The sequence below is a fragment of the Neofelis nebulosa genome, chromosome 9, assembly GCF_028018385.1.
Source record: "Neofelis nebulosa isolate mNeoNeb1 chromosome 9, mNeoNeb1.pri, whole genome shotgun sequence".
NCBI classification, from domain to species: Eukaryota; Metazoa; Chordata; class Mammalia; order Carnivora; family Felidae; genus Neofelis; species Neofelis nebulosa.
Window position 1 is genome coordinate 101,441,987 of NC_080790.1, and position 21,967 is coordinate 101,463,953.

At 38.1% G+C, this 21,967-nt stretch overlaps 1 protein-coding gene across 1 annotated transcript in view; it reads right to left on the reverse strand.

The window, feature by feature from the left end:
• Positions 1–21,967, reverse strand: part of MACROD2 (mono-ADP ribosylhydrolase 2) — a 2,059,774-nt gene that overhangs the window by 1,282,881 nt on the left and 754,926 nt on the right. Inside the window, exon 5 of the mRNA XM_058684846.1 lies at positions 20,254–20,370. Coding sequence (XP_058540829.1) covers positions 20,254–20,370 — 117 coding nt within the window. The remainder of the gene's footprint in view (positions 1–20,253; positions 20,371–21,967) is intronic.

The window sequence follows — 21,967 nt, forward strand, 5'->3', positions numbered from 1 at the left end:
TATATATTTGGTATTTGTCTCTGGTTCCTAACACCTTCTAAAACCCCTGGAATTTCCTAGTGATATAGGTGATAGAAACATCTGTTATCCATAATAAGGCCCTTTTAACCATACCTGAGTTTATACTTATGAGGTGATGTTTAGATAGCATCAGGATAGGAGGAACCATGTGATTAGAGCATTAAAAACATTCAGCTCCATCCTCTGAATTCCAGGGAGGAAAGAGGGGCTGGAGATCAAGTTAATTACCAATGGCCAATGATTTAGTCAAGCATGCCTACACAATGAACCTCTAAACAAAAGGCTTTGGAATACTTCCCCATGGACCATATTGGGTGCTGGGAGGGCAGCATGCCCAGAGAAGGCACGGAAGCTCCATGCACCCCATATCTTGCCCTCTAAATTTCGTCCATTTGACTGTTCCTGAATTGTATCCTTTCTAATAAACCAATAATAATAGATGCAAGTGTGTCCCCGAGTTCTGTGCAAATTATCAAACCTGAGGAAAGGGTCATGGGAACCATCAATTTCTAGCTGATCAGTGAGAAGGCTGCTAGCATCAAAGCTGCCTACAAAGGTGGGTGATGGGTATTGAGGAGGGAACCTGTTGGGATGAGCACTGGGTGTTGTATGGAAACAAATTTGACAATAAATTTAATATTTAAAAAATAAATTAAATACATAAATAAATAATAAATTGTTTTAAGATTTTTTTAAAAAAGCTGCCTACAAAGGAAAAATTACACCAGGACAACAAAAAGTATCTCTGGTTACTGAGAAGGTAGTCAGTGTTGGGGGTGGGGAAGATGGCAAAACCAAGAAACTACTGAAACCAGAGGGCATTCTGTGAAGGAGTTGCCTAATTTTGTGGATCTATATCAGCAGCTCCATGAAGAATCTCTACTAAAATAGGTTGTGAAAATGAGTAATTTAGGGGAACTGTTTTGGTTTTGAATGCTACAGGGTGGAAGAACATGTTTAGGTTGATACAGGACTCACAGCTCACTGCAGAACACTCACAGGTGGCTATATATGATCCAGACACACCATGAGTTACACCCAAGGTGAAAGCCAGCATGATATACTGGATGAAATCTACTGTACAATCTGTTGACTCGGAGAAGGGGGACTGTCCAACTCCCCTTATAAATACCATGTGGTGCACTCCAGATGAAATGGTTTATATGCTTCATATATAAGCCATATGGGGTTGGCTTTATGACAGTTGGGATACCCATCCACTGAATATGCCCATTACCCAGGTCATAGTAAATTCTGGTGTTACAGGGGGATCTTTTGCATCAACATCCACTGTAACCTTACTGCTATAATATCATGCAACAGTTTGAGAAGCCTTATCAAATTTGCTGTCTCAGCTTCCCCTCATGAGTCTGACAGATGCTAATACTAGATTAATCAACAAAAGAATGCACAGAGGCAGAGGGAAGAGTCAAGGGACTTCTCCTAGCATGATAGAAATTTTTTAAATGGTTAAGAAATGGGGTGAATATAGACTGAAGAGTAGAATCCCATCAGGGTGGAAATCTTTATATGGTAATAAAGAAAAGGAGTGAATAACATGGACATTGATGAGATTGAAACAAAGGCCTTAATAAAGCACTATTAAAGGATGGATAGAGCAAAGGGGCTCCCAGATGGTCCTCCAACATTAAAAGGCCCCAAACAAGTCTATATATTCTAATTTGGAGGAATTTTAAAAGCCAGAAGGCAAGGATAGCAATGGAAAATCAGACCTGGAATGGCACAGGGCAACAGCAAGCAGATTACTCAAGATAAGATTGATAAAAAGGTGAGATCCTCCATCTCAACCCTTTACTGGGGACACAAAGCCTTACATATATGAGTGGGTAAAATGGTCAGAGGGTGAAAAGAAGTTCTTGGGATTCCAATATAGGAAAGCCACAAGAAGTATGGTACCAAAACCCACTGGCAAAGACTGGAAATGAACTACAGTTAGATTAGATTTAGAAAATAGAAAATGGAAAAAATGAAAGGATAGGATTATGAAAGTTAGATTATTTAAACAGGCTTTATGTGAAGAGGTTGTGCCTTGACCTGAATGTTTTATGGGAATGGATATGATGTCTGCCTGAGGAACACTCCCCATACCTAGTACTGTAAAACCAAAACCTGTTAATGAAGCCCCATTGGAGGCTACAATTAGAAATGTAAGGTTAGATGGGGCACCTGGGTGGCTCAGTCGGTTAAGCGTCCGACTTCGGCTCAGGTCATAATCTCACAGTTCCTGAGTTCAAGCCCTGCATCAGGCTCTCTGCTGACAGCTCAGAGCCTGGAGCCTGCTTTGGATTCTGTGTCTCCCTCTCTTTCTGTTTCACCGCTGCTCATGCTCTATTTCTCTCTCAAAAATAAATAAACATTTTAAAAAATTTAAAAAAAAAAGAAATGTAAGGTTAGATGGGATTAAGGTGAGAGTGTGGAGGAAAACTGGTATGTTTGAACAGGCTTCATATGAAGTAATTGTGTGTTTATTACCTGAATATATTATGGGGCTAGACACTGTATCTGTCTAGGAAATGTTTTCTCCAACCTGGTATTACGAAAGAGAAGGTATATAAATCTGTTCTTCAAGCAGTATTAATCAGACCTACTAAATGGGAATGGGTAAGATTGCCCAGGCCCACACAGTGTAGAATAGAACTTAGAGTGCTGATAAAGACAAATTTTCTATAAAATATCACAATGTGGAGTGTGGAATGGAGCTTATGGAAAAAGCTAGTGAATCCCTTCCAGAGACAGCTGTGGGACTTCAGACTACAGAATTTCCCTTTGAGGGAAAATTACTAGCTTGCTATTAGACATTAATTGAAATTACCTCTATAAGTGAAGGACACAAAATAATCTTGGAAGTCTGAAATACACATAACGTGTTGCGTAATGTTAGAGAAATACTCTAATGCGGAGGGCAGTGCCCAGAAGAGTTCTCTAATAAAATAGAAATGGTTTATAGGGATTGTGCTACAAGAGGAATGCAAGGGGAAGATATTCATGAGCAGGGAGCCTCCTTTCCCCTAAGATTAACTTCAGATCTGCATGAAGAGCTGCCAGATTCTATCATCATTTGAACAGTGCCCTATAAACAGCTCTTAACCAACTAACAAAAATCTGTTTAATTTGTGGACAGCAGTTCCAAGGTGAATGGACAATATTCTGTTTGGAAGGCAACCACTCTGATAGAAGAAGGTAAAAACAAATCAGTTTGGTGAGCTTAATCACATACTGCTTTATGATAAAAAGCTCCTATGTTTCTGTTTTTACCAACTAATGCACAATAGCCAATGGCCTGGCCATATGGTCAGGCAGGAGGGCAATGGAAACTTGACCTATTAAAGTGATGCCCATATGGGGCACTGCCTTGTGGTAATCACTACAGAAATTTGAAGGATGCATTAATATGGGACACATCAATGCCCATCTGAGGAAACCCCTCCAGGTTCAGAGGGTGACTGGAATTGACAAACAGATACCCCTGTACACTCGCTTAAAGTGTCCACTTGGCTCCATGAAATGAGTGAATAAAGAGGTAACTGCAGCAATGCAGAGATGGGATGAATTTAGACATATTGCCTCACTCTCTGAGGCACAAAATTCCAATAAGAATTATTCTATCTGCCAACAAAAGAGACAGACACTGCAGGCTATATGGTAGATTCCATAGGGGAAGGCGCTGAGCAGAGCTGGCAAGTGAGACTAGGTAGCCCTTGGGGGCTACAAATAGTCTTCAGAGAAGGAGACACTAACTTGAGACTGGGTTTTGCTTAGCCAGTGGTAGATACAATACTCAGAGTACTAGAAAGAACTGGAACAGTAGACAGTGCACCAATTTGGACCATTGAGTCACATTTCTTCGGACCAAGGATCATGCTTTACAGACTATAATATCCATATCTAAAATAGATACAAAGACATGAAGGGCTGGGCTTAAATGCCTTCACAAGTACATGTTTACATCCAATATGAGTGGGGCTAAAGGAGTGGCCCCACCAGATAGTCTTCCAATTCTGCAAGTGGAGGTGGAGGAGGATGTCTGTGACTGTAATTCTTGCCAAGGCATGAAGGATACTAGTATGACTACATTTTCTCCTTTCTCCACATCACCTCAACCTTATTTTTCTTTTCTTTTCTTTTCTTTTCTTTTCTTTTCTTTTCTTTTCTTTTCTTTTCTTTTCTTTTTTCTTTTCTTTCTTTTCTTTTCTTTTTTCTTTTCTTTCTTTTCTTTTCTTTTCTTTTTTCTTTTCTTTTCTTTTTTCTTCCCCTACCTGTGGTCTCTGGACCACAGCTGCAGCTAAAAGACAAGAAGCAGGGATGATTTCTCAGCTGGAAACTGTAACTATATTTTAAAGCCGTTTATGTCAGAAGTCCTGAAGTCCTGATGGGAAGGGTTGTGCCTTCACTCCATCTGGTAAAATTGGGGTTAACAGAGAATGCTGCTACACTGCCTACTGGTCAGATAATTATCTTCCTTATAATAAAAGGAAATTCTATTTATACCAAATTAATATTCTCAAAGAACTAACTGTCATGCTATTTTCTTCTCTACCCCAAGCAACAATTAGCTCTGGGAGTCCATAAAACAGAAGATGGCCCCAATCACTCTGACACAAAATAATAGATTCTTCCTGTTGCTGCAAGTCCCTCACATCCTATTTGTGAAGAACAAGTTGTAAAGCTTTATTATTTCCCATAAAGTATGAGCAGTTTGAACACAGAGAAAACACACATCAATATTTCCCCTCTTAACACATTTACATGGAAGTTGTAAGCTCTGGGGCTAGTGGTCCCAATCAGAAACTCAGTCATAGCACATTTCAAACCCATAAAATTATCACTTTATTTTAATGAGGTTTAACAGTAAGTTGAGCTTGGAAATCACCTTTGAATACAGACTGTAAATCAATGGAAAAGGACCTCACTATCTACCCATTGGGTTTAGTTAGGCAAGCCAGGACATGGTTCCCAGGCCATTAATGTTCTTCTTCTCTGTTACTTCATCCTGACACACTACTTAAACTACGGAGTTTTGAAAAATAGGAAAAAGATGTGTAATACATCTAGAACATTCTTGGTAGATATGTCAAATGTCAAATGTGGTCTTGACCTTCTCATACATTGGTGCTATTTTCCTGGCTTATTCATAACTATTACCCAATTTACTGGAAGAGCCAAATGAACACAGCATGAAACTAAATGTACTCTTAGGCTCATCCTTTTAGTAACTCAGCTAATAATTATACATAATTAAAGTTTCCTGTTCACATATATTTGTTCATTCAGAAATGGTTTTGAATACCTTTCTAAGATCTAAAGATACAGTGAACCAAGTCCCTGCTTTCATGAAAATTACATTCTAGTACAGGATATAAACATTTAACAAATAAACCAATAAATACATAAAATAATCTCAAGTGATGATAAGGGCTGTGATATCAACTAAAGCAGGGCAAGGGGACAGAGAGTGATGGATAATATCGTTAGAATGACCATCTTAGATAAAATGGTTAGAATGACCTTACTAAAAAAACAGCTAACCTCTACAGCATTTACTTGGAGGCAGGCAGCACTCTATATTATAATAATGCTACACTGACATTAACTCGTAATCATCAACATTTACGCGAGGGTGGAGCTGTTCTTATTTCCAGTTTGCAACAGAGAGGCACAGAGGTTCCATAACTTGCCCATATCCAGAGCCTGAATTTGAGCCCAGAATGTTGAGGCTTCAAAGTCCATGTTCTTAACCATATTATGAAATGTGGACATCAATGGAAAGAAATTTCCACACAGGAAGGATACGCATTTAAATTTTCAAGTCAAGTGATTCTGACTTCAGGAAGTTCTAAATTCTATCTTCAAAATGGATTATGCCCCAAGTCAGTCAGTCAATCATTCAATCAATCAATCAAATAGTTTAACAAAATTTGAGAGGCAGTTAAAAGCACTAAAGAAACAAAACAAAACAAACAAAGCAGAGTGAAAGGAACAAAAGAGGACAGAGGCCATAAAGACAAGGATTCCATCAGAACTCCACCCATGTATTTTATGTCTGGGAAACATAACTCAGTACAGATGCTCTGACAGATATGTGTCAATTTTATTTTTAAAAGGTGCTGCTAAGGCAAATAAACAGAATAAACCACATATAATGAATTAATCTATGCTTAGTTTCCATATTGTGTAACAATGAATGTTTAACATTCTGATTTAGGAACTAGAGATTCAAAAGTTTTTCTTCCTAAAACATGTGGATATAAAATAATGAATAATTATTAAAATGAATGATTACAAATCACTGCCTATCTTATCCTTAAATAATGTGAAACCTAAAATTCTTTCAAAGAGATTACAGGGATGTGGTCTGCATGTCATTATCACTGATGGGGAGTAAGGAGGGCACTAGTTGTGATTAGCACTGGGTATTGTATGTTAAGTGTTGAACTGCTCAATTCTACACCTGAAACTAATATTACATTGTATGCTAACTAACTGGAATTTACAATAAAAACTGATGGGGGGAAAGAAATGAAACTGTATCACTGAAAATGTCAGGCAGCTGTTATACCAGCTCCCAGTCAAAAAAGCCCTGTGGCCCCCCATGCCAAGTTAGAATTATGATTTCCAAAATCATTTTCTATACTAGACTGAGAGAGACTTGAGCATATGACATACCCAAGTATAGGAGTAACATTAAAACATATTTATTTATTTACTAGACATTACTATACTAGATCATGTCCCTTCTCCCCATCCCAGGTACAAATGTATCAGAATCCACTGATCATGTCCAATGGTCACTGACTAGGAAAATCCCAAGGAAACATAAGACAAGAAGGCCATCACTGTTATGCCCAGAATTCATGATCCCCAAAGACTGCCAGGGAGCTGAGTCCGATGTAAAAGCAAAAGAGCCTTTATTCGAGCTAGCTCGAGCTCAATCCCCTACCTGCACCGATGCAGCTGTGAGATACTGGAGAGAGAGACAGTTTCAAAAGGACAAAGGTTTTATTGGGGCCTAGGGGCAGTTGGTGAGGTAATGGCTGTGGCCTCAGCCCATTGGCTGGGGAAGGGTCGGAGTCCTGTTAGGCAGGTGAGCGGGAGGTTACTCAAGGGGAGGAGGCGTGGTCAAGGTGAAGAACACAGAACAAGATGGAGTCGGCAGGCGTAGGCCCACCCTTTCATCACCATCAGATCTTCTCATTATTAGATTCCCCCAAATAAAATCTCCATGAAAAAGAAGAAAGAACCATAGACTAAAAATCTGACAATTTGGATTCTTGGCAAGGTTTTATCATTTAAATAACTGTGTGGTCTTGAGCAAGTCACTTGAATCACTTGAGCTCAGCTCAACTCAGTTCTAAGAGTGTGAAGTCCCTATTTGTTTTGTATATCATTCTTTTCTAAAAGATAAGGAAACACCTGGCACATATCTTAGGAAACAATCAGTGTTTTCTGAATGAATGAAACACTTATCACTACCTACTGTGTGCCAGACAGATTGTTAAATGCAAAGTATACAGTCTTATACTAGGCTTATATAGCCTAGTCCTTAATGGGAGAAACTGGCTCATTTGCTAAAATAGTGACTTCTAGATATTTTTCAGCTTTGTTGTAATTGTGAGACTCTTATAAAAGCTCCGTTGTCCCCAAATGTATGTCCTCAAGGATAGCGATGAATAAAAAGTTACTATTATACCATAGTGAACAATAAATAGAAACATCTCACATACAGGCTTTGAAATATTGATTTCATCATCATCTGAATGGAGTGGTAAAAGAAAAATGAAAACAAGAGGGAAAAAAATGCTATGTGATGGTTAATCTCAAAATAGGCAGAAACAATAGGATGTTGCCTGGAGTGTGATATTGTGTTTAAGGTAACAGGTTTGGTGCCCATGACAACCAGTTAATTTGGTATATGGAGAAACACTGCTTTGGAGACAACAGAAAATGTAAGGAAATGTTTGAAATATTAACCCTTCTATGATGTGTAGTTCTCTAAACTTCACCTCCTTCTAGGTGCTACATGAATCCATGCAATACTCTACATACAGAGCCCTGACTGTCTTTTATGGATATACTTTGATGTGGGGTTTCTCAATCTCTCATTAGTCTTGGAATCCACTCAATTATTCAGGCACTGGATATTATTAGGAGGACAATAATCAAAATAACTTTTCATAATTTATTTTTTACTTAAACTTTTTTTTAATGTTTATTTACTTTTGAGAGGGAGAGAGCATGAATGGGGGAAGGGGCAGAGAGAGAAGAGAGGATCTGAAGTGGGCTCCACACTGGCAGCAGAGAGCCCAAGGCAGGGCTAGAATCCACTAACCATGAGATCATGACCTGAGCAAAAGTCGGACGCTCAACTGAGTGAGCCACCCAGGAGCCCATAACTTTTGTTAATTTTATAACAATAGGTAAGATATGTCCTGGATGCATGGAGGAGAAGGGGCCAGTCCTGCTAGCCTGTCCAGCACAGCAGTTACCTTTCCTCTGCCTGCCCTCTGGGAGTTCTTGGGAGATCCCCTCAGACTCTCTACCCCAGTTCCATTAATCCACCCACAAATGTAAACTCTGCCAGAATGCTTTCCAAACAGTTCCACAGATTGAAAAAAAAATCCCTAAATTCCTTTCTCATAAAACATGATAATGCAGAAGAAAACCTGTGTTCAGCATAATGAGAATATACTTCTAATGGGATGCATGGAAAATGACATGTGCATGTGTATGCATCAGACACACCCAAGTATAGCCGTAATGTTAAAACAGAAACAAAATCATCTGGCTGTGTAAGGAGAGACAAGTTTGTCATCGTGTGCCCTAATGTAAGAAGGCAAAACCTGAGTGTAAATGTAAGGGAATGCTAAGTTAGCCCTTTGAATTCTGCAGACTTTCAAATGGGCACCTACATTCTAAATACAATACAGACAAAATTTGAAAGAAAATTTGCAAAAATACAGTTAAAGTTGTCTCTGATGATCTTCACTAAGCAGAATAAACATAGAAGGGGAATAAATCTTTCCTCAAAATGTCACAGGTAGGAAAAGGAAAGTTTCAGAAGACCTTAGGAAATTATTAGGGATTTCACAAATAGTGTGTGATTAGAAATGATGCAAACTCTCAGTAGTTCTGACAAATGAAGGAGCTAATAGGAAACATACCACCCAGTACAGCAAACAGATTTAGAAGGGCACTGCCATAAATGTAAATAGGAAGCTACCTATGCTTCACTTAGCTCGCAGCTTCCACACAGGAGAAAGGCTGAATTAATTTTCCCCTGAAAATGAAAACAGTGATTCCTAACAATAAAGAGCATGTAAGTAGCAAGTGCAAAGACTAAAGACACTTAAGGAATATCCGGTAAATATCAATACCCAGCTGTGTGTTGTGGTTTGTGTTGTTTTTCTCCCAATGGTTCTTTAAAAAAAAAAAAGTTTTTTAAAAATATTTATTTATTTATTAGGGAGAGAGAGAGAGAGAAAGAGAGAGAGCACACAAGTGGGCAAGGGGCAGAGAGAGACACACAGAATGTGAAACAGGCTCCAGGCTCCGAGCTGTCAGAGCAGAGTCCAATGCAGGGCTCGAACCCACAAACCAGGAGATTATGACCTGAGCTGAAGTCAGACACTTAACCGACTGAAACACCCAGGTGCCCCTCTCCCAACGTTTCTTTATTAAGCTGATTATGGGTTCTCTTTGCCCTAATCTATTTCTTTATCTATCCCTATCTCTATCTCTATCTCTATCTCTATCTCTATCAATATCTATATAGGGTAGGCCTAGTGACAAGTATCCTCATAAGAGAAGAAAAAGAAGAAACACAGAGAGAGACATAGGGAGGATGGCCATGTAAAAATGGAGGCGATAATTAGATTTCTCCCTAGAGTCTTCAGAAGGAGTAGAGTCCTGCTAACACCTAGATTTAAGAACTATGAGAGAGTAAAGTGCTGTTGTAAGCCATCAAACCTGTGGTATTTTGTTATGGCAGCCCTAGGAAACTAATAGAGTGATTTGAGAGAGAAGAGAGAGAGAGAGAGAGAGAGAGAGAGAGAGAGAGAGAGAGAGAGAGGTAAAGATGGAAGCCATAGTCTTTTCATAACCTAATCTCAATAATTCCCATTATTTTGACATATTCTATTCAGTAGAAATGAGTCATTAAGTTCAAGCCACATACAAGGGGAGGGAAATTAAACTCTACCTCTCCAGGGTAGAAATACCAAAGAACTTGTAAAACCAATAAAGTTGTCCTCTGAAGTTTCTCAAAATGACTTCTGAAGACTTTCCCTTTCCTCCAACAACAAGATACTATAAGGAAGCAGGAGCAAATGTCTGAGTCTTAAGGATGTCATACAATTTTTTTCTTAATTCCTGTCTGTGACTTCCATATTTCCTCAAACACCAGTCACTGCTGCATATGTTCAGGTGGACAATTGTCATAAACTTTACTAGTAGACCTCATGATGTCACAATTAATGTATATGTAACTCATCTAAAATGACTATTAATAAACTGCATATAAAATAAGAAATTGTTATTTCAAAAGCATGCTCACATACATCATCTCACTTAATAGTTGACTAAATTCTCACAATACTTCTAGAGGAGAGTTAGTATTATCTAAGAGACTAGGAGAGGCAGTATGCTTTAGCAGACAGAGCCCTATACTGTGAGTCAGGATACCCAGACTCTACTCTTGGCTCTGTCCCTTATCACATGGTTAAATAAAAAATAAAAATTAAATGATCTTTCAGGGTCTCAATTTCCTTAACTTTACAATTAGGAGGTGAGATTAGATTATCATTAAAATTCCTGTCAACTCCAGCAGCAGCAGCAACAGCATTACCTCTGTTACCTCAACAACCTAGACTATATATTAAAATTATGCACTTGTAAAAACTGAAATATAATATCTATACCAAGGAAGAACACTTGAAAAAGTTACAGACTATCTTATTTTAGACATCAGGCAAGGTGAGCTTTTTATTTTATTTTTTCATTTTAGAGAGAGGGAGAAAGAGAGAGGGAAAGAGAGAGAGAAAGATCAGGGAAGGGGCAGAAAGAAAGGGAGAAAGAGAATCTTAAGCAAGCTCCATACTCAGTGCAAAGCGCAATGCAGGGCATGATCCCACAACCCTAGGATCATGACCTTTGCCAAAATCAAGGGTCAGACGGTCAACCCACTGAACCACCCGGTTACCCAATGGGAATTTTTTTAACCCTACAGTAAACTACTTTCACTTTGCCTGCAATGAATTTCTCCTAGAAAGCATATGGCTCTTAGCTCCAATGCCATCTCCTTGGGGCAGTGTTCCCTGACCACCATGGGAAAAGTAGCCCTTTCCCTCCACCCTCCATTCTATTGCCACTTTTTATTTTCCTCATATCCCTTATCATGATCTGAGATTGAATGTGTGAGTTCTCTTATGTGAATGTGTTTATTATCTGCCTCTCTGTGCTAAGAACCTAAGATCTAAAAGTACTCAAACCTCAGCTTAGCTGTCCTTTCACTATAGTTTTTATACCTTCCAGAAGAGCACTCTAGCTCAGAGTAGATACTCAGTGAACAGTGGTAGTACAAGTAAATGAGATGTGCTAAGTTTTTTACAAGTAATTATAGAACAATATACTTATGTCTTACCCTATTAAAAAGTGGTTCTGCATATTAACAAACTCACTCAAGGTAGATATTACTACCCCCAGATAATTACAGATGAGCAAACTCAGATCAGAGGTTAAGGGACTTTACCAATTAGAATATCCTGGATTCAAGACCTGTCTTCAGATTTTCTACCTTGAGGCTTACTTTTCTTGACCCAGAATCACTCTTTAATTCTAGTGAAGAACTTGGTTTCATCAATATTTTCAACTGGAAACACCTCTAATCAAACCATAATGTAGTATAATATTTAATATTTGGGATTGATAATTAATTGTAAGGATAATTAATAAATTTAAAAACTTTTATGTGTTGCCCACTTTTTAATCAAATCATACATGTTAATAATAGCACAAGGAACATCTAAGCAATGGGGGAAAATCTTCAGTTAATTCAGCATTCACTATGTATTTCAATAAGCGTATTCTGCAATTCCTACACATTAACTACTGTGGCTTTGAGATTAACCTTTCCTGTTTGCTTGTGCCTGACCTCAAAGCATCCCAAATTACTCAAAGCAATTCTGATGGCTTTAATTTATAAGAACACCTTCAAATATTCATCTTTTAAATCCTGAAAATGATTATCCCTGCACAACAGTGGCTCTCTTTTTAATCTTAGCTGATAACTCTGATTAAACATATCCAAAGGCTGATTACCCCCACTGCGGTTAATGCCAGTGTCACAGCTAACTACTTATTTCACAGCAGGAACTGCCTTCGAGAGCTCATTTACATTATTACCCAGAATTGATTTACACTGTTATTTCCTATTGATCACATAGGAAATAGGAGGTATAGGCAGTGTCCTCTGAAGGCCTGCTAAGATGTCAACTAATGAAAGCCAAGCATAAGCATTTATTCTACACTTGGTCAGTAATACAACAATGTAAATACTAGCTGCTTCCAAAATGTAGTTATTTTTAAAAGACACCATTTACTATTAGAGTATTTTAGTTATTTCATCACAAAGCCACTTGGAGACGGAATATATGTTATTACAATGGGTTAAAAAAAAAGAAAAAAAAAAGAAACTGAAATAAAGTGTTTGAAGTGGAGGTTATTGGTGTGCCATGTGGACAAGTTGAGCAAATTTGGCCCCTCTGTACGTGCTTGCACTGCTAGGGTCTTTGAGCAAGCTGCATGTCTGGTGATAGGATAACACAGATGCTGCGATGGTAGCAGCACTGGCTCTGCAAACTTCTGGAATCATGTAATCCTATCTTGAGTGTCTACTTGGTTGGTTTCCTGCAGTGGCAGCTATGACTATCACAAAGACAATGCTTTAACTCCTCCAGTGAATTCGTATCAAAAGCCACGAACTAGGTTCTGGATACTAAGTCAGATAGTAAGGATACCAGTGGTAAATGAGACTGATACGACTTCTTTCTCTTTAAACTGTTAATTCTGTTTGAGAAGGCAGGCAATAAACAAGTAAATACTAACTGGGAACATGTCTGAGTTCTCTTCAAAGACAGCCCTAATCTGCAACCCAAAAGGATGCCTGTGCTGTGTAGTGAAAGGGGTCCAGGGTAGGGAATCAAAAGGCAACAGTTCTGGGGCACCTGGATGGCTCCGTTGGTTAACCGTCTGACTGTTGATTTCTGCTCAGGTCATGAGCTCATGTTTCCTGTCGGGGCTCAGTGCTGACAGTGTGGAGTCTGCTTAGGATTCTCTCTCTCCTTCTCTCTCTGTCCCTCCCTAATGCACATGCAGGCACAAGCTCTTTTTCTCTCAATACATAAATAAACATTAAAAAAGAAAAAAAGTCAAGGGTACTGCTCAGGATTCCACCACTGTATAAGTCAATGATCCTCACACTTGAGTTTGTATCAAAGTCACCCCAGAGCTTGTTAAACCACAAAGTTGGGGTGGGGCAAAACAATTTGCATCTCTAACAAATCCCAGGTGCTGCTGCTGTTTCAGGAGAGCATTTTGAGAACCACTACTCTGAATTTTACAGTCTTTCTGCCCTTTTCACTTCCACATTCATCATAAGGATCACTAAGGAGATAAATGTATAAACCTGCTTAATATAAATGAAAGGGGTGGTAATTATGAAGAAATAGGTTCAAATAGTAATTAAATTCCTAAAGCACTTCAGGAAAATGAGCCAATCGGAGTTGGTTTTAGGAGGAACAACCTCACATCTCTCTTCAGGAAGGAAGATGGTTTTATGTTCTTCAAAAGCTATTTTTCTCTTTATGTAATATAAGTCATTTAATTATGGAAAGGGCTCATGAGGGCCCTCAGATCTCCATCAAAGCCTGGTAGAGTCATATTCTTGATAGCATGCCCACTCCACTGCCTTCACAATCAGACACCTGCTGACGGAGCCCATGATGGCTGAAATCAGGTCATGCATTGCAGAAGACTAATTCAGACCCATCTTATGAGTTACCTACTCTAGAAACTGAATTTACTCAGGACTATAGGTTCCCTTTCAGCACATTAGCTAACACCACTGGAAGAAGCAAGGAATAAAGATTTATTGCCAAATACTTCGGTGGTTTGAATTAACTCTCCCTTCAGAGACTTGACTTATTCACTTTCCAGTTCTGGCCCTACTGAGAAAAATGACCATTTTTTTCAAGGATTTTTTTTTTCAAGGTGGCCTTATAATTTGAAAGATTTAAAAAGCTTCAGATCATCCTCCCAAGGCGATGTTCTATTGAGGCAACAGAAGCAAGAGCTGTCCCGAGAAATAGACGGCAGGTATTTTAGTACCACTTTTGTCAATAGGGCTCTAAATCACATACATTCAATAAAATTCAACAAATATTTAACCTCTCTCAATCTCAGCTTCCTCCTTCATAAAAAATAGACATTTCCAAGATCAGGAATTGGCAAACACTTTATTTTCTTTTTTAATTTTTTTAATGTTTATTTATTTTTAAGAGAGAGAGACAGAGAGTGAGCAGGGAGGGGCAGAGAGAGAGGGAGACACAGAATCGGAAAGCAGGCTCCAGGCTTCAAGCTGTCAGCACAGACCCAACACCAGGCTTGAACTCACAAACCATGAGATCATGACCTAAGCTTAACCCACTTAGCCACTCAGGTGCCCCAAGAATTGGCAAACACTTTCTATAACGAGCCTGATAATAAATGTTCCAAGCTTTTTGGACATACAGTTCCTGTTACTAATACTCAACACAGTCACATGAAAGCAACTATAGCCAATATGTAAACAAATGCTGCATTCTAATAACATTTTATTTACAAAAACAGGCAACAGGGGGTACCTGAATGGCTTAGTCAGTTTAGCATCTGACTTTAGCCGAGGTCATGATCTCACAGTTCTTGGGTTTGAGCCCCACGCCAAGCTCCATGCTGATGGTTCAGAGCCTGGAGCCTGGTTTGGATTCTGTGTTACCTCTCTCTCTGTCCCTCCCCCACTCATGCTCTGTCTCTCTGTGTCAAAAATAAATAAACATTAAAAAAATTTAAAAAAAAAAAACAGGCAACAGGTCTTGGCTAACACTTGCCATAGACTCTCACCCTATTCGGGTGATACTTGAATTATCTGCCATGCCCCTCAATGGACATAGTTTGTTGCTAGGAGCAACAAACTTAACTACTGTGTACCTGAATTTCTCTGTGTTGAAAGAAAATACCATAACTTGTCATGTCACTTCCTCAGAGAAATTTCAAAAGGACTGATGAACTAATGTTTCAAGGTACTATGATTTCTTCATGAAAGGCGTAAGAGAAGTATTAATTATTGTCAAGAGTATCTTTTAAGATATCATCATCTGATTATTTTTGCACCTGGAAATAGAATGAGGATTCTGATTCATATTATTCTATGATGTTCAAATATATAATACTATGGTCTCTCACCCTACAGTCTCCTTTCAAACGATTAATAAAAACCTGTGAGTTGGATGCTAATATCACCCTTTGATATCTTCTAAGATTAAATGGAAAGAATAAAAGAAACAGATTCCGTCATTTTATAGACACAGATTTTAATATTTTCCTACCTATTATTCAAGATTATTCAGCCTTAAAGCCTAAAAATTAAGCATTCTCAAGGAATAGAATAGACATGTGAAGTAGGCTGAAAATCATTAAATAAAGTAGATGTAGTTTCTTTTTTTTATTTGTTCACCTTTAGTAGAAGCTCCATTAAAAATAAAATTCTTAGACAAGAGACCCTGGAATAGAGGTATGTTAAAATATGATTTAAAAAATCACAATGGATAATTGACACTGATTTCATCATTTCTCAGGAATATTAACATAAATTTTCTTTAACATTTTACCCATCACCAATTATCAATCAATCTTCCACCTTTAACAAGCAATTAATTTAGTAGATGTTTCTCTAGTATCCATTACATCCAAGGGATTAAAGAAATGTGGAAAGCTTGCATATATAACAATAAGAAGTAGTGAAAAATGCCCTCAATGTGTTAACAGTCAGTATTCAGGAAGTCAGGAGTTCAGGAGTTTGAAGAAAAAAGAAGGCACTTTTACCTGAGTTGATAAGGGAAGACTTGTCTCATGGCAGAAGTGATACTTGAGCTGTCTGGAAGACAGAAAAGGAGCAAAGAAAGAGCTTTCTAGATGGCCCCAAATGCAGGCCCCATGCACAGGCAGACCACTGTCAGCAATTCACATCATGTAAAAGGTTGTAAGTAGTTCAAGATATGGCAGTAAATCATGGAAGGCCAAAGGTGATCAGGCTAACAAGTCTGTTTAAAGAAAGACCCATCCAAGGATTTTGAGAGGAGTGGAATTAGGTTTTACTTATTTGCGCAACAATTAGATTTTGAGCCCCTATTGCATGTCAAACATTTTTCTAACCTGTGTGGACACTGCAATAACTGAAAAGGATGCAGAAAAAAATATCTCTACTCTCATTTTCATAGAGAGAGACAGACAATAAACAAAATCAATAAGTAAATGATACTGTGTATCTGAAGGTTAAATACTAGAGGTAAGCAATTATAAATAAGGCAGAAAAGCAATTATAAACAAGTTTGTTAGGGTGATACTTTAGGTTACATTTAAGCAAGGATTTGAAGTAGGTTGGGAGCAAGCCATGTAGATATGTAGAATAGAATTCCAGGAAAGAGGAATGCTAATGCAAAGGCATTAGAGATCAGCAAAGCAAACTGTATGAGCAAGGAAGGGGACAGAAGGAGGTGATGTTAGAGATGTAAGGGGGGGGGTCACATCATCTAGAGTCTTATGGACAATTATAAGGACTCTGGATTTAGGAATATTAATCTACCAGCACTGGGCAGAATGCATTCCAGGAGGGAAAGAATTAGTAGGAGCAACATTTGCAAAGATATTTTCCAGGTGAAAAGTTCTGAAACAATTCATCGTTTGATCACCCATTCATTCATATTAATTCAGCACATATTCAAGAAACACTGTGATAGATTTTGACACTAGAACCCTGACTCTGATAAATAAATAAACTTCTGCCACATGAAGTTGAAACTTTGGTGGAATGATGATATCCTGAATAGAAAGGTTCCACATATTGACAAGCTTCTAAAACTCTGTAGAAACTAAATTTTATTATGAATCTAATATTGTAAAAGAGAAGGTCCCAAAAGGTCCAATTGTATATATAGTCAGTTGAATTCTTAAGTCATTTCTTTAGCAATCACCTTTAATGAAATATTGGCCAATATTCTTTGCACTCTTAAGATTACTTTTGAAAATAATTATTGGATGTTCTACATCAAAAGAAACCAAAACATCCTAACAACAAAGAATAAACTAAATCTCTGAGGCTTACCTTTCCACAAATTATGATGAGTCACAGAATTTAGACTACAAATATGATTAATTCAAATACAAGCATTTATGAATAAATTAATCTAGCAAGCATAAGGGAAGCAAAGGCCAGTCCAAAATTACCAACTTTGCCTGTAACCTAGACAATAGCATTTTCCAAACAATTGCTGAAGCATGAAGATATTATCATTGGTGGCTAGATGAATGGCTTTAGTACCCCCATAATGATAAACCCACTGTCACAGAGGACAGATAGGAACTAGTTTCTGCTGTCAAACTGTCATGGAATTATTAAATATGGAGGGGGAAAATGACCCAAACAGTATGTAATGAGCTCCCTTTTCATTCTCTCTCTACAAAAGCACATCTGTGGATTGTTAATGATTCTGAAATGGATGAATCAAATTGATGAGAAAAGAAAAACATCTTTCAGACAGGAAAAGGGAAAATGAACACACACATAATGTTTATAAAATATAATTTAAAATATAAAGGCTTGTGAAAGTACTGTGGAAAACTATAACATAGCATACAGATATAAGTGATTATTACTCATTTCCATATCACCTTATTGCTTTCCTTGTTTTTCCTTTATGTTTTAAATATAGATCATCAATCTCTTAAAATATGGAGAAATACCAAGACTTATTCACAAGTAGTCCATGTGTGTAACTTTTGTGAGGTGGCACTGCCATTCCAGACTGGGACTTTCTATACTGCTGAATGACTTTTTTAATAGATGTGCCCTGTGGGCTGCACACAGTGACTGGAATGTGTATCTCAGTATCTCAGTATTTCAGTATCTCAGTTCACACAGGTTCTGTAAAAGCCCTGTGGATTGGCTTTCATTAACTAGAGTCCTTGTGCCACAAAGACTCAGTTGGCATGGGATGCCCAGGAAAGCCACACCTCAACTCAGAGATATGACTCAATCATGAAATTCCTCAAGCATAAGCACTGGTGGTATTGATCTTTACACCTCAGTGGTATTGTGCAAGTCTTCAATAACCCTGAACTAAGTTGGATGACTTACAAGGATGTGAAACTGAAGCACATTAGACAAAATTATCATGATGTCAATCCATACACTGAAGCCACCATTTTATTTGGTCATATTTAGTGATACTGGGGTTATCTCTCTTCAGAAATCTCAGTTATAAAGAATTTCTTATTTGTGCTTTAATACATAGGAAACAAAGTAGTAAAGTACTAGGAGACCAGGCCTTAGTCCTTAGCTTAAGGACAGACACAAGTCTGAAAATAATCAATATTCTGTTTGTTCTCAGGGTGGTATCAGTTAGCTATATCACAAAGGTAGTATGGTGTTAAAAAGAAAAAAAAAATGACCAATATTTGTAAACACAGAGACATAATCCTGGAAAGGGAAATCACCTTTAATACTCAAATTTTCTGACTCAGAGGGAGAATTGTTTGAGACACCACTGTACCCAAAGGACTTTATTTGACATAAATATACATTCCAAGTGGGAGTGAGGGGCCGTTTGGCACATGACTTGACTCTTTCACACAAGGTAAAAAACACTAAGAAAGAAAGAAAAGTGAGAAGTCATTGAAGGAAAATTAAACAGTATACATTTGCTATACTTTCACTGGAACCCACTGTGAGAAATATAGAAAGTAGTATTATAATGTTTATGAAGGAAAAAATATCATTTTAATATATTACATTTACTACAAAGCCTCAGATTTAAACATACTTTAAAGTAATCTTTCAAAAATAACACACCCTCTCCACTCACATATATGCATAGGGAATTCATTCTTACACAGCCTGTCTATATAGAGCCCACCAAGTATCCCACAGATTGTGTTATAATTTTTTAGTCACTTTTTCTCCACTGCAAAACAACAACAACAACAAAAACCACACTTCATTTTTACATAAAATGTACTCACAGACCCAGGCAGTATCATAAGAAGTAGATGAATAGAATAAACAATTAATTGGTGTCCCAATTTCCAGATCAATGAACACCTTAATGGCACAATGAAACTCTGTACCTCCACTGACCAAGCCCTGAAGATTATGTGATTAAAACATCTGTGCCTTTAACTAGCTTCTCTCTTAGTATTTTTATTCTACACCACCCCACTCAGCTGGCTAAACGACTAGGCAACAAGGTCAATCAAATGCAATACTTCTCTCTATTCAAATATAATGGAAGTTTTGACCATTCCACATTCAAAGAGCAAATACATTCTCACACTGACAACCACATTCCATTGGCTTTTCCTGAAAGCAAAGTGTGACAGATGCCTTGGCTGTAATTGCCAATCAGCCTTTACATGGCAGCTGAAAACACAATATATCACTTTGATCTCCTTTGCTCTAAACACATCTACAATCAAGAAACCTGAACAAGGAATAAGAAATTGGCATCATTTCCAGAAGCTGTCACTCCACGGCACTTAAATACTATAATGTATATTTTGCTCACATGTTTATTTCTCTGTTTCAGAGACACACTGTTGAAGATCTGAGCAACAATCACCTACACTTACACACACTATATATATGCATATATATATATATACATATGCATATATATATGCATATATATATACATATGCATATATATATGCATATATATATATGCATATATATATATTTGAGGAATTATTTGGAAAACACATTTTATTACCAAGTACAAAATCTGAATATAAGCACATTTAATTAAATATCACCACTGCCACTTCCTTTCCAGTTACACGCTTGAGCAATAAAACAATGTAAGAGTGCCTTTCTGATTTTGAAACACTGTTCAAAAGAGCTGTACTCACATTTTGCCGGCAGGTCATAGCCACATGTGATTTTTGCATGTCCAGTTTCACAGCCGTTCAGGTTACGACATTCTGCCAGTAAACAGGGGCCAGCTGCTCGGTGAATACAGCCATCCACTAGGAAAGAGAGAAAGAAGTTAGCTCATTTTCGTCCTTTTGGAAATAAATGGACAACCTGAGATAGAAAGAAAAATGGAGCTCAGTTTTTCCTCCTGGAAATCACCATAGTCTCATGGAAGAAACCTATGATGTCCAATCCTTCAAAATTATGTTTTCTTGTGTGTGTGTATGTGTGTGTGTGTGTGTGTGTATTTGATTTGTGTGGTGAGCAGAGGTAGAAGGGTTATAGAAGTCGTGTAGTGTGCTGGTAAACATTAAACAATAGTTTCTCTTGGGGTGGGGAGTCACTGATTTACAGCATTTTCCATTATCAATTGTGTAAATATCCCCGCCACGTCCAATGTCTAACTATTAACTTGATGACACTAAACACAGGATTGGGAAGAAATGCTAACAGTTCTGTCTCCCAAGCTGGTAAGTGTTGTCTCTGACATATCACAGGTTATAGAAGAAAAAAGGTCAAGAAGAAAGTGAGAACATCACTCTGAAACATCTGTACTCACTTCAAAACTGAGAGTAGAATTAAAGCCGTCAGGAAAACAACCAGACCTCTGAGTTTCCCCTCCCCCAAAAGCATGACACAAATACAGCTCTGTGTCTGCAGGGTATCTGACAGGGCACTAGATGATGGGCAAGGGCACCTTAGGTCTTAGTAAACACCCATAAAGTCACCCTCACTCACTTGACAGGCACTAAGCCAAGAACCTCGGCTGTTGCTGCCCTAGCTCTGCTAAATGATCAGCTTCCTGACTTTCACCAACCTCAAGCGTCACCAGTCCTTTGGCCTCTCAGCCTCCCCCCTCAACACCTGGCCTACACAGTGAAACTCGCCTTTTGAAAACACAAATCTGATGCTGCTGGAAATTAAAATCTTATACTACTGGATGAGGGGCAAGTACACAGATGGAAAGGTCAAAGATCATATGCACATAAATTAGGAAACTGAAAACTTGGGTTCTTAGTTGTTATTGATTGGGCCCCTTGCATGGAAAGGAAATGTAAGACTCCTAAACAAGGATAAGGAGACAGAGAAAGAGAATCATTGTAACCTGGGATGTGAAAATAAACCAGGATATTTGAGATCAGAAGGAGTCCCCCTGCCTCCCCGGTACACACCAGCATGTAATTGATTATTGCCTCTTATTATTGTTATTTTTATTATTATTAATATTACTATTATTTCTATTTTGAAAGGAAGCCAGATAGTGGATGAAAGGTGGTCAGTGAGGGGCAGACAACTTGTCTAATGTTCAAGTAGCTTCTGCTACCATGGACTGGCATGAAGACATTGCTTTCAGCTGAGGAAGACCACCTAGGGAAACAAGCTCATCTGGGCTTGACTACATCACCATTCATGTAGAGTCTGAGAATGAACCTGGGCTCAAGGACCCTCACAACAAAATGATTCCAGACTACTCTGGGCTACAATATATGAGAATAACAAGGTTAAAATGGACTCTGCCTTTACCAGTCATATGATACTCAAGTCCCAGTTTCCTTAGAAATTGGTGTCGATAATGGCACTACCTCACATGGTTGTACATAGAATTTAAATAATATAGTGCATGAGAGGCACCACATAGCATTTAAGACA